The 13,632-nt window shown below is 43.7% G+C and overlaps 1 protein-coding gene across 1 annotated transcript; it reads right to left on the reverse strand.

The window, feature by feature from the left end:
• Positions 1 to 177: 177 nt before the first annotated feature.
• ankha (ANKH inorganic pyrophosphate transport regulator a) lies at positions 178 to 10,663 on the reverse strand. The gene is made up of 12 exons (XM_075452925.1): positions 10,153 to 10,663; positions 8,904 to 9,120; positions 8,568 to 8,686; positions 8,253 to 8,336; positions 7,984 to 8,154; positions 7,758 to 7,892; positions 7,065 to 7,157; positions 6,873 to 6,965; positions 2,680 to 2,809; positions 2,438 to 2,561; positions 2,161 to 2,260; positions 178 to 1,041 (listed from the first exon to the last, which is right to left on the reverse strand). The coding sequence occupies exons 1-12, from the start codon at positions 10,246 to 10,248 to the stop codon at positions 913 to 915; spliced, it is 1,491 nt and encodes a 496-aa protein (XP_075309040.1). The 5' UTR covers positions 10,249 to 10,663; the 3' UTR covers positions 178 to 912.
• Positions 10,664 to 13,632: the final 2,969 nt, after the last annotated feature.

Genomic DNA, 13,632 nt, shown 5'->3' on the forward strand with positions numbered 1-13,632 from the left:
TACTACATGTCTGAAAATTGGTGTTGCCCTTTTCTTTTCCTTCTCACATGCACATTTTTTCCCTGTTGTTGGCATTTTGTCTGTCAGTGGTTTAAAGAGGAGTCAGACCTCACCAAAACATGAAAAGAAAAACCAAACGGGACAATATATTGCAGTCATCCCAGGTAAGTAAAAGGATAATTATAATAAAGCACTTTATTTGCCAAATAAGAATGCCTATACAGTATATACAGGACATACGACAGTCTGAATACTACCAGGAAAATGCTTGGCAAAACAAAAGTAGATCTGTTTACCAGACTGTATGGAAAGTGAACAATCATAACTGTATTCTGTAACACGCAGTGATATAATGTGGGATTCCTGACCCCTCTGTGCAATTAAATATACACAATGCATTACCTATAGAAAACGACAATAATCTGTACACCGTTGTATGTAAAATACGATTGCACAACCCAACAAGTCCCACAATGTGTTGTATATTTGAATCCAAGCAAGGCCTTGCTGCTTAATCTTGATTAAGTAATATAAAATAATGAACTCTGTATTTTGGCAATTCCACTACCACTCGACAGACGTCATTCTTGCCGCTGAGGAGGAACAGTTCTCCTGTGTCAATTTCCCTTGTTTACCAGTAAACACATGAAAACGCTTAGTACACCCGCTGACGCGATGATGCAGAACAAGAGAAATGCAGAAAAAGTCGGAAGACGTGACGGTATTTACACAGATGGATGAACACTTGCAGGTGCATGGCTTTCTTTACAGTGTGCATTTTAATGGGTGCGTTGGTCAACACGATGAAGACCTCGGAAACAAAAGCAAATCCTCTCTCCGGCACCGGGACACCCAGCGGTCTCCTCTTAAGCAAAGTTCCACGCTGAGTTCGACTTCTTCTGCCATAAATGCTCACTCCTGCTCCTCCTCCTCCTCCTGGAGCTCTTCGATTGCGTCCATCTGAGTCCTGGAGCACACCTCGCTCATTGGGGCCGTATCCTCTCCCTCCACGACCAGCTCGTTTGACATCTCGCTGTTTCTCTGTGGAAATAACGCACGAGAAAAGAGAAATGGGAACCATTTCTGAACACTCGCGATACAAAAGTATCATGTGGACAGCACGTCTGAACCTGGTTCATTGATCATTTTAGAATAGTTAAAAAGCAAAAAAAAGATTTATTTAATTTTCAAACTTTACACACATTCAGAGAGCAGCAGGAGAAGGTATCTCTGTTTTCTGGACTCTTATGGACATCCTAAACATGTGCACAATTACTTTTGCAAGTAGAAAGACAGAAATCAAGTATTTTACAGACCGTAAACACTATAAATCAGCACTTAGTTATCGGGGAGTAGTGTATGTCAGATACAAACACAAGTAATCAAACAAGAGCAGAATGTGTCCATCTCTGGCCGACTATATGATGATGCAACAGCAATATGTGGGAATGTATTGAGCCAAAAAGGCAACAAAACCAGATTATCAAGACCTTTGTCAATGAAAAACAATCTTCATTTCAGTATTTCAAGATGCTTACCATCATTGGAGCTTCAATCACGAACATATGAGTGTACACATCAATCAATACCACATTTTCAGCATTGTCTATTCTTTGAAACACCGGAAACCACCATTTCCTTTAGAGCCTAAAAGTTGTGTCATGCTGGTACAATGGAGCTTTGAGATTTCTATGGATATAAAGGCCTGAACTGAATATAGATGAATAAGATTAACAAATAACTGGCCCACAGATATCACTGCAATATTCAGGACAGCATTTATAATGCATGAAGATTATTTTGCTCACTGCTTAAATGGGAGCAAGGACTGGCTGTCCTGTAGTTTCACATGTTTTGCTTTTCTGGCAATAAGTGAGACACAGAGAGGACTAATGGTCTGTGTAGCATCACTCTTATCGTTTAAATACGTACATCGCGGCTAAAATAAAAACAAAATTCACACCCAAAACATGGACTAGGTGTACAGACAGAGAGGTCTTTGTTCTTGCCTGTATTTATGGATGCTTTCCTTCCTGTTATATTCCAATTCAAACCAAACACCATCATTATCATTAGAAAAGGAAACACCTGGTTCAACTGATCTGCAGAAAGCACAAAATGAAGGTGTATTTGCAATTATCTCAGCCCAGGTGTTCTCACCTGTTGTCGATAAACATAGCAGGCTGCTATGGCAACCATTGCTGACTCCCCAATGAAGCCGGCTAAGAGGGATCCAACGCCGAGCGTGGCTCCGTGGACCCTGAAACATAAATAATCATCATCTAAAGCCTTTTAAAAGTAATTATTTCCACAGCTTTAAAGTGTGGAAATGAAGCCTTGAGGAAGCAGGAACCGCACACACAACGTGGCGTTAAATAACAGCAATCCTGGGTCACAGTACTGACTCGCGTGAGCCGTCTCTGGAGTGTTGACTTACCCCATATACGGCAGCACAACCAGACTTGTGATGAGGACAATGATGCGGAGAGCAGAGCTGGGGGCCAGCACAAAGGTCTTTTTCAGGGTCATGAGCCATCCAGTAAAATGAGCCCGAACAGTCACTGCAAACAAACAAAACACGCACAAACAAGTTGGAAACATCACCCCACTAGTCAGAGCAACGGTCCAGTTAAAGCTACAGCTGATGCTTCCGATGAAAAATGTGTGAACGAGTCTTACCTGGAAGAGGAAAGAAGGAGAAAATCCTGAGTGGGATCACGCACAGCTCAGCGAACGCATACTCCACCCCGATGACGTTGATCAGGATCTTCTCTGACAGGTGAGGAGTCCAGAACAACACAAAGCAGAGCTGGAAAATGAGGAAAGGACAATAATTTTTTTTTTTTTTTTGGCGTTGGTTTATTAGGGTATTTGGACTGAATGTGGGCCTTTGAAGCCCACATAAAACAAGCGACAGTGAACACATCACAATGTCATTGTTTCGGGAAGCAGCTGAGGAGACACGTGCTGCATTACCATCAAATCTCAAAGCACTTACTGTGTGATCAGAACATTAGAGGGGGCTGAACAGAGGTACAAACTGTCTGATCTGAACATGAATAAAACATTGATTTGTTGGAAATTATCAAAGAAAATTGTCTATTTGTTTGCACTCCGGACTTCAATGGAGGACTGGGAAGCACGAGATCAAAAACAGATGTTTTTCTAACCAACTGCTTGTGCCAAGGTAGGGCGGTCTGTATTCCTAACTCCCAGTTTGACGCGTGTATAAACCCATCGCGCTCCAGTTTCAGGAGAAGCTCGGGCGACTCACTGACACGTCACAGTCTTCCCTGTGAGCAATGCACTGATGCTTTAATCATCAGCAAACTCAACAGAACTGAACAAGTAAACATGTTCAGAGCCTGTGTTCATCAGCAAAGGTAATATACTAAAAAAAAACAACTACTTATTAAACTAGTTTTGTCCATATTTTATAGATTCTTTTTTCAATTCAACAAATAAAAGCAGACGAGTCATGTGGAAAAACACATTTATCTCACTTTAAACTTAAACAAAAAATTTGAAAGGAGTAGAGCCTACTTATTGGATGATGGACATTTCATAAGTACGTTAAAGAAATCCATAGACCTTCTCATATGATTGAAAAAGGCTTTTGAATCATCTAGAGCAAATAATTCTACTGAAAACTGTCACAAATTTCCCATTACAGTTTCCACTTTGTGCAGGACACGAGGCCCCACATAATTCAAATTGACGAAACAATAACAACAAATCCGGATTCACAATTCCACAGATTCAGAAAACAAGCTTGAGAACAACCCTAAGACAACATATCAGATGAACCACCTCCCCCGGGCTGTGTTCACAGTGGCAGAGATGTTAGGCTTTGGGTTTGCTTATCTGAGACGGGCCATCTCGTGGTTATTTATTCAACTATGAATTCCACCACCACCATCAAACCATCTAAGTATTCATTATGAAAGGGAAAAATGCTCCACAGATCTATCTTCTGCTTTGGAATGGCACAAGCCATTACAACCCTGAACGCGTAATATGGGCTTCCCCTGTTATAAAAGTCAGTGGCCGCCACTGGAGTAAAGGTCAAAATTTTACAGACTCACATTTATGGAAACCACCCAACAAGAAGTCATTTCTGCTAAACTGGAAAATACTAGCTGCTAAGGCCAAGGGTGGTCTGACTTTCCAGAGAGTGTTACATCTATGGAGTGGTATACGAACATATGTACTGGCTTTTTCTCATTACTGTACGTAACAGCTAACGCTGAAACATCTCAAATTCTGCGAGTCCTTCGTATCTACGATCCACATGAGCACAATGAGTTTCCACAATAACCTCCATCCTTCAAACAGAAAACCTCCACTTGATGTGAACGAGCCACAGAATCTTAACAGTTTCCAGCCTTTCCAGGAGTCTTCCCTCACCTCTTCCTGCTTAATGTCACATTTTGACATCCTGCCTCTCACTGAAACCTGAAGATGTCCAGAAACACTCATCTTAAGCTGCGCTTTTCACCCATCAGGCTTTCTCTACACCATGCGAGGACGTCGATGAGGCTTTCTAATTAGCAACAAATGGAAATTCAGCCCGTCACCCTCTCTATGCAACCCAAGTATAAGACAGCCATAATGATATACCCAGTTTAAATCCCTCCCCACAGAGTTTCAGCAGATCCAGCTTCCTCTATTGATTGAAAGGTCATTTTAAATCCACCTTAAGTTGAAAACAACAGACCAGTCTCATTGAGATCCTATCTATTGTTGAAGAATGCAACATTTTCACCAGAGGCACTGATTTCGAACAAGTCTGGTTTCAAGACTAGTCATACCATTGACCCCGTGACAACTGCTAATCTGCTACCCGTCTTTGTTCCCATTCAGATTAAACAACCTCAGGAGAAGCACCCGCTTGCCAGCACTCAAGGTTTACGGAGCTTCTCCCTCTGTATGACGTGTAAATGACTGAGTCCCACTGTCATTAATATGCAGTGACTCTCAATAAAAGCCCGTCCTGTGTGGTCGCAGTGAGGTGAAACTCACTCGAGCCGGCCGGCAGCTCTTTATCTGCTCGGCTTCAGCTGCAAAAAAATATATAATTTGCCATGAAATGACTTCGTGTTGAGAGAAAAAAGCAGAAAGACACAAACTCTGAAACATTTACCGTCTCACTCAGATGATGAGTTGTGCAGAAGCCTTCAATGCGGTTTGTGATTTTTTTTTTTTTTTTGGATCCCCTGAACCAAAACAATGACTATGGATTACAAGATGATGATATAATTTGGCATCACCTTACCAGCTATCATTACTTCAGCAACATCGGGGCATATATGACCAATTTGTATGGTTCAAGCAAAACCGCCGTCTCTCTTGACTCAGCTGCGGCTTCTCTAAACAAGGTGAGACATCCACGCTCGCTGCCGGGACATCTTCAACAGTCTGCTTTCAGAAGGTGGAATGATTTGTTACGCAACATTATTCACAGCCCCCCTCTTACATTCACTTAATCTGCTGTACGGCTCTATCGCCATTTTTTCCTCCGCTGCCTTTTGTGTAGCGACAGTCAAACAAGTCCTGACACGATGGCTTGTTTTCAGCACCACAGCAAGACCATACCTACAGTATCTGGCTGTGGAGCAGTGCTGAGCACACACCCTCAGATACTTGTTTACAACTCTAGGTCCCACATCTGGTGTGCCATTCTCCTCCTCCTCCTCCTCCTCCTCCTTAAAAAGACCCAACCTTTGCCACAAACTTCCTGTTTTTCTTACTCGAGCTGCTAAGACAGCAAACTGGGGCCGTGTCTTCTCACGGAAATCCATTTTGAATCAATGAATCAACAGTAAATTGTTGACACGCAGCTGTAACTGCAGCACTCATTGCTCAGCAGAAAAGTGGACCTGTGAGGGGCATTTGGAACGCGTTAACCGATGTGTTTTACGTGAATGCCCACTTTATTAAGCTCAAATGTTCGGGTGGGAGAGTTGTGGGATACAAAAGGCCCTTCGCCTCTTCACAAATTCCACCCTAATGCGTCTCCCTCGCCCTCTGCAACCTGAAACCAAGACATGGAGGGAAAAGTACAGTCAGTTCGTCTGCAATTAAGCCGGAGACGCACGTGAACATTGCAAAGAGCAAGTCAAACGGGCTTCTGCACAACACCAGACTGGTAGTGCCAGTGTTGGAACTGCGACAAGCCCTCTAATCTGAGATGCATCGGAGCGAGAAAAACTACAAACACAGCAGACGACAGCCGGGTTTTCAAGAAAATGCCCGACACATTGGAGGTTTTTTTCATACACTTTGTTCCTAGGTTGGTTAGAACCCGCAACAACTATAATACGAAAGAAAAGACACAAAAACTTGCTCCAACGTGGGTAAAGGTGTCTGCCATGACAACTGGCTGTTGTAGTATATTTCTGAAATGTGGGAGGTGTTGCAGGGCACCAAAGTTGTAAAAACATACTCTGCAAATGGCAGCTGGAACTACGTGCCAACACAAATACCCACGAGAGGCTCCAGGTTTGAGTCTCCTGGTCTCTGGTCCTCTGGCCTGCAGATCCAGATGAGCGCTCCAAAAAGTTAAGTCATCAAATAAAGGCTGTTGGGTTTCCAGACTCGTGTGAACATAATGCAAAACCCATGTGTTTTAAACTGACTTTATAAATGATCGAGTCTGTCCGACCTTCATCAGGTGATACCCGAGCTATCGTAGAAATATTTCAGCTGAAACAGAGGCAGCGTGCACAAGCTCCTCTCATTGCTTTTAATGCTCCAAATATCATTCCGACTCGTTTCATCACAAACCACAAAAACAAACCACACTCTAAAAGCTCATTCAATTCTACGCCCCAAAAAAACAAAAAAGGAAAGAAGATTATCCCTCATCTTACCGTGAGTGACAGCACCAGACAGCAGAATGTAAACTTTTTGATATGTGTCTTGGTGACGGGGCTGCTGGCATTCAGCTTGTTGCTGGGATTGTTCTGTCGGTAAGAAGAGCTCGTTAGTTGGCAAAGACATAAACATTAAACATGATCTGTTACCACTACAGCAAACACCGACGGGGGGGGGGGGGGGGTTACCTTATCAAAGGCAGGATACACTGCTCTCAGTTCAGTTAACCAGCCGTAGGGCATGTGACCTACAGGGTATGTGGCTGTGAGCACAGCCACGGCCTGGAATGACAAAGACACGACAGTCCTCAGCACGCTGACACTTTAACTTGGAAAATACCATCCGCATCACACGCCGCTAAATTAATAACAGCACACTAACAATAGCAAGCATGAAAGCAATATGTGTCCCTCTCACTTTCTTTGTATTTTTCACTAGTTTACCGCTGGATGAAAGCCTTGAGCTTGTTATTGTGTCCTGAACAACAATAAGCGGTGTCCGGAACAGTAGAGGGATGTAGGAATGTTTTCACTCAGTGCAATCATGCCCCGAGTTTCGCATGTACGTGGTGAATCACCCAAACCACTGGCAGCCAGTGTTGTCAATGATTTCCAGTTCTTTCTGGTAAACAGCTTTGTATTGTCTCTAGTAGCCAGAAAGCCAGAAAGCTCCAGAGGGAGTCTGTTAGCATCTGGCATTTCCTCTATAGTAACTTGAAGGGAATATTAGTCCACCAGCTTTACGCGGCGGTAAAGTCTCTCTTTATGATTCTGTGCATCTAAAATGCTACCAGTAGTAGGTGATTATGGGAACTTCCCTAATAGAAGGCAGCTTGCATGTGAGGTACAGATTTGCCTGAATGACATTTCTGATGCACCCACCTCTGTGGCTTCGGAGGTCCCTTTCAGGTCACGAGACACAAAGAGGTTGACGATTGGTCGACTGATGCGCTGAGTGGCCAGGATGAGGGCCAGGGGCCACCAGAAACTCAGCATCTTTTTGATGGTGGCATCGCCCTGCAGGAACCAATTTTTGTTTTTTTACACCGTGTGAAAAAAAAATAAGGAATTCTCTATTTATGTTGTACAAGAAAGAGGTAGCACGTACCCCCACATCAAGTCCACTCGAGTCTGGGATGTTGTCGTGTATGTTGCAGTAGTAACCCAGACCGACGATGCTGAACCGCACCAAGGCACCCATGTACAAGGAAAGGATGGGGATCAGCAGGGGCTCCACACATTCCAGATTACTGTGCAGGAGAATGGCCACGAACACAATCTGCAGGACAGAGCAGCGACGATAACCTCAGGAAACAAACTCCAGTGTATAAAGCTTTTCTGCGTAAAATTCAAACGAGAAAATCTGCAACCGATTACCTGGGCCACAACATCGGAGATGGAGGCTGAGCCCACGATGACACTGTACTTGTGCTTGAGGAGTATCCCTGCGTGAATCCATGCCTGCGTGCAGAAAAACGGACAGAGAAGTTGGTTAAACATGCAGCTCGGTGCAAAAACAAAAGCCTCATGTTGTCTTAGCTTAGCCCCAGCTGGATGTGAGGCCGTTTAACAAAGGTGTGCTAGGCTTGAAACGAGCATGACCAGAGGATTAAAAACCGCCCATTTCTAGGTCAGATGTGTTCAAATCTATGGCTTCCCGTGTGGATTAATCCTGCCACTCTGTACACTCACCATCGCATCCAGCAAAGGGAATGCAGCCAGGTATAGGAACGCCTTTCTTGTCTTGTGCCCGACAGAATCATCCACATGGTGAAGCTTATTAATGATGTAGTATCCCAAATCCGTGTAAGCTGCAGACAAAGAGAGAAAACCACAAGTGAGAGGCGGCTCCTTGGATCGTTGTGGACAGCCTGGCCTCTGAAACCTTCCCCAGAGAGAAAGCAGTCAAGAGACGCTGCAACGACAAAGACTTCAGGTTCACCGCAAACACCAAGACTTCATATTTACAGGATGCGGCTTAAGCAAAGCGTGTCATCATGTGAGCACAAACAGCCGTTAAACACACACCTATCAAGATGTGCAGGACAAATGCGATGACCCCGGCCGTCACCATGCAGAATACAGCCTTCCTTCGGTCCCGCCTGCTGTTGACAAACACCAAGCCCACATTTTTGAAGTCGCTCATGGGACCTGTGAAGAACTTCATCAGGGAGTAGGCCAGACCATAGCTGGCCAGCATCTCAACCGCATCCTCCTTGACTGTGGCTATGCCCCTGTTGAGGGCCTGGAGCAGATGTTACAGGGTGGGAAAGAAGGAGGAGAGGTGAGACGGCACAAAGACAAGTTCAGTTGTGCAGTATAGAGGCATGACTTGGCCTAATGTTATCTCTGAGCAAATGGCACGAGCAACTCCACCATGCTGCTAACAGCCCTGCAAAAACAATGCTTATCTGGGTGTGCTTTTCTGTTGAAATTGGGGGGGGGAGAAATGCCTTTTAGCTGGTCTGAAGCAGGTGCAATTTTAAACATCTAAACAGGAAACACACACACAATACCTCAACACAGATATGTTTCCATTCACTTTTACTTCCAAGAGCAATACTACTGCTGCCCTTCTCCTATGCAGGGCTGTGTGCTATTTATACCAGCAAACACATCCATTACATAAGCTTAATCCTGATATCTCCGGGCTTCAGCGTGTTTTTACGCTGTCACACTATCTGCTCAGCGTCCCTCTGCTGAGAGCAGGCACCAGATCTGTGAGCTGGCTGAGACAGGGCAGGAAATGTCCAAGCCGGAAAACATGTCTGCCACAGACAAACAACCCAACTGTGCTCCTGTCATCTAAAAACGCATCTTAATTCCTATCCATTGACAAATGGCAAGCAGGTAGCGTGGTGTAAGCGCATTTTAAGGCAGCAACGAAAGCGTCACTGTTTGGAAAAGCAAGATAAACAAGGGCCTCCTCTGAGAGAGGGGTCCAACGCGCCTCTCCTCCTTCTAAATAATGTACATAAACCTCAATGGAAGCCTTCACGGAGCACTCAACAGCCTACCGGCTAAGCTAGCTCTTGCTATCTAGATCAAAGGGACCGAAATGCTCGGTGTCAGTTTTAAGAGACGGCGTCTCGTGTTGTCTTTTTTTCTAATCTATAAAAAAACTGATGCTCTGCAGACACACCGCTGCCAGCAGCGGAATGAAAGCAGGTTATCGCCGTTATCGGCTGCTAACCGCCCAGAACAGCCGTTGAGCTTTCTTTATTTTTTATTTAACCTGGAAAAAATAAAAAAACAACAAGCAAAGCGGAGACCTTACCTGTTCCCCGAGGTCGATGGCGACATTGGTGATAGCCAAAGGCACCAGAAAGCGGATGAGAGGCCAGTAGGGACTGAGAGATGGAAACTCCACCATAGTACAAGCCGGGTTGACAGAGCGAGGGGCATCTGCCTCGGTCTTTATTGATTAAAAAGGAAAATCAGAGCTTAGCGGCGAGAACTCAGTCACAGCACCTGTGTTTTGCGGTGAGATCGGGGTTATGTGGGGCAGCGGCGGGCGCCGGGGCGCTCCTGTAGCGGCGGCGCGTCACAATGCCTCGGCGGTGCTGAGAAGATCCGAAGGTCAATGACAATTTCAGACCGGCGCATCTTCCTCGCGACTCATCGTCGAGGGGGGGGGAGGTGAGGAGCGACGTGAGGTCTTTGGAGGCGTCCCGGGGTGTAGCCGCTCGTGATTTAGATGAACGCGATAATCCGTGACCGCGCCTGAGCTGAGCTGTGCTGTCCGGCTGCTGTCGACCCTCCCAGAGGCTGGAACACACTGCTTGCTCGCACGTGGGCCTGGCATCCCAGGCTGTGACATCATCACCCAGTCTAAACCTGGCTTCTATTATTGTTGCACGCGACACACAGGGCAGCATGTGTTTACATTACAGCAGGGGCAACAGGACACAGAAGCAGTGCTCTGTCACTAGCAAGGTCGCGAGTAAACACACGCGCAGATTTCTGGAATATGGCTCGTGTATGTACAAGTCAACAAAAACAGACAAAAAGTCCTGGTTGGTCTGATTAAATCGCACGATGAATAACGGCAACATCCATCTGAGTATGCCGAGATGACCGTCACGCTGCAAAGGATTTTGGTCTCATGAATGTAAAGTTAAACTTTATTTCTGTTAGCATGGCGGATAAAAAAAAATAAAAGAGCAAGCTCTGAGATGGTGACAAGTGGTTAAATGCTGACACCAGGTGGACAGAAGATGTAATGGCGTTTATGGGAAAAAAAAGTTCAATTCAATTAAATCTAATTTATCAAAAACAACAACAAAAATACACTTTTATCACTTTAAATGTTTTGTCATTTGTTTCTGAATGAGTAGTCAATACTTATTCAATGTCTTTCAGTTATCCATTATCCATCTATTTAGATATCCTTCGTCTTGTGTTAGTTCCCTGTTACCATCTCTTATGTTAACGAGTCGTTTTGACCCGTGTTTTAATTTAGTTGTAAAATACACTAAAAACAATGATCTATCATCCAATTTGTTTCTCATCTCTTGGTTACTTTGTTAGGCTTCCTTGTCCAGAAAAATATTGGTTTTAATATTTTTGGTGTGGGCCCCTGGGCCTTGTTTTTGTCAGTATACCCCTCGATTTAAAAAAAAAAAAGTAAAATGAACCTCAAGAGAATCATATAAATAAATTAAAGGTTGTTGTGTCACCTGACTATTACTGAGGGGATTTAGAACACATCTCTTAAATAAATTAGTTTATTTTTTCATTTTAATATTATTAACTATAGTAACATCTATGGTGTTTCAGGTCAGTTTCGACCCATATAGTCTCTTTTTTCAGCCAAACACAAAATGAAAAGCAGAACAAATATATATAACATAAATATAACAAAATATAGATTTTCAAGGTCAAACAAACAACAACCAATCAAGCAAATCAAACCAATAGAAATCAATTACTAGTTTCAACACTAATAAAAAAACAAATTCAGAGTAAAAGTCTCTGTGTGCAAGAACATGCATGTGTATGTGTGTGTGTGTGTGTTTAGATGCATGTGTGGCAAAAAGTGACACTTTTAGTGTGTTCTTTGCAGAGCTATTTGTTGCAGTTGAAGCACAATACATTTGTCTTTCTGTTCTTACTGCTTGGGCAGACCTGACACCTTTCTTTTAGAGTCAGGTGGCCTGAGTGGGGTTGTGGTTGTGGCTGTTGTGGATGATGTTGAGGCAGGGCTGTCTGAGCAGGATGCTGGCGTGGACGGAGTTCTAGGTGAGCTCTGCAACGTTCCTCCACTGTCACCTCTGGCCCTGGGTTGAACATCAGTGGAAGGAGCTGCACCCATCTCTCCCAGACGTCCCTGATGGGGGCACGCTTGTCAGATCTCGCTCTGGTATCTCTGTTGTCAAATCTGAGGACTCTTGATATCATGTGAAAGGTCTGAAGTGACATTGTTGCCCGGAAAATATTTCTGCCTGTCGATGCGTCCCACAGACTATCAGCGGCCTCATTGCAGGATCTGTACACTCCAGCAAGAAAAAGAACACCAATATAAGCATCCGGGTATTCCTCATCAATGTCTTTCCACGTGCTGCCATGGACTTTTTTTCCTTCAAGGTTTGTCATAGCAATGATGACTCTTTAGTGACAATGGCATAAATAGCTCAAAACATGTCTTGATGTCGCTGACTCATCACAGCAAACCTTGTGATTCTAGGCGTCATTTTGATGACATTTGCAGCAGCTGCCCTGCCATGTACATCAGGAGGTACTGAGCTCCAACAGATCTTACCATTTTTGGACTTTAATCTTTCAGCGGGAGCAGCTTCAGCACCGGTGACCTCCTCATCAGACGTGTCTGTGCCTTCTGGATGATCCTCCACATTGTCTTCCTCGTCAGAAACCTGCTCATCCGAATCATTATGCTGCTCTGTGTCCTCTCCCTCATTTTCACCCAAAAAAAATTATCCAGAACTTGGCTCACTGAAAATCTTCTCATTTTTGCATGCTACAAATTGGAGATGTGCACTCTGCAAGTCACCAATTCTATACTGAATTGGCCCCACACGTCTGGATATGCCAGTCTTGGTTTGTTTTGGTGCAGGTATACTGGAAAACAAGGCAAAATGAGAATCCCCTAAAGCTCACATGATTGGGAGAGGAGCTGGCTGTCAGTGTGTTGGCTGACAGTGAACTTGTGATTTCAGTTTTGGCTCTAATTATTGCTTTATAATCTTATTTTTGTAACTGGGTCGAAACCGACCCTAACAACACAAAGGTCTTAATTTCAACTAGAGCATTTTATGATTTAGTGAAAACAATTTTTTTTTGTTTTATTTTGTTGAAATAGAGGTTCCCGACAAAGTCATAAAGCCTTGATGCAATAAACAAATTTATATGGTTATTTTATGCATTTAAAACCTAAAAACGGGTCGGTGCCGACCCTAACAAGACGAAGGATATATCTTTCTTTTTCTTACTCCTACACAATTTTCATAATGAATATTGATAGTTTCTGTTTTAATGTATCATTCTTATTCATCGTGTTATTCGTGTTTAGCATTTTTCAATGCTTTATTATTTCTTATATTCTTAGTGTTATCATCAGAACTCTTATGATCATTATTCATTCATTTATTTTATTATTATCATCACATTTGTTTTGTGTCTCATCATGTTTTACACTGTCATGCTTCAGAGAGCTCTGTACATACACAATGTGCAGGGAGGAAATTAAATTATTAATCAAAATGTTGCATGGCAGCAGGACAGGTATTAATACAACTCA

This window comes from Odontesthes bonariensis, chromosome 20 (genome assembly GCF_027942865.1).
Source record: "Odontesthes bonariensis isolate fOdoBon6 chromosome 20, fOdoBon6.hap1, whole genome shotgun sequence".
Classification (NCBI taxonomy): Eukaryota; Metazoa; Chordata; class Actinopteri; order Atheriniformes; family Atherinopsidae; genus Odontesthes; species Odontesthes bonariensis.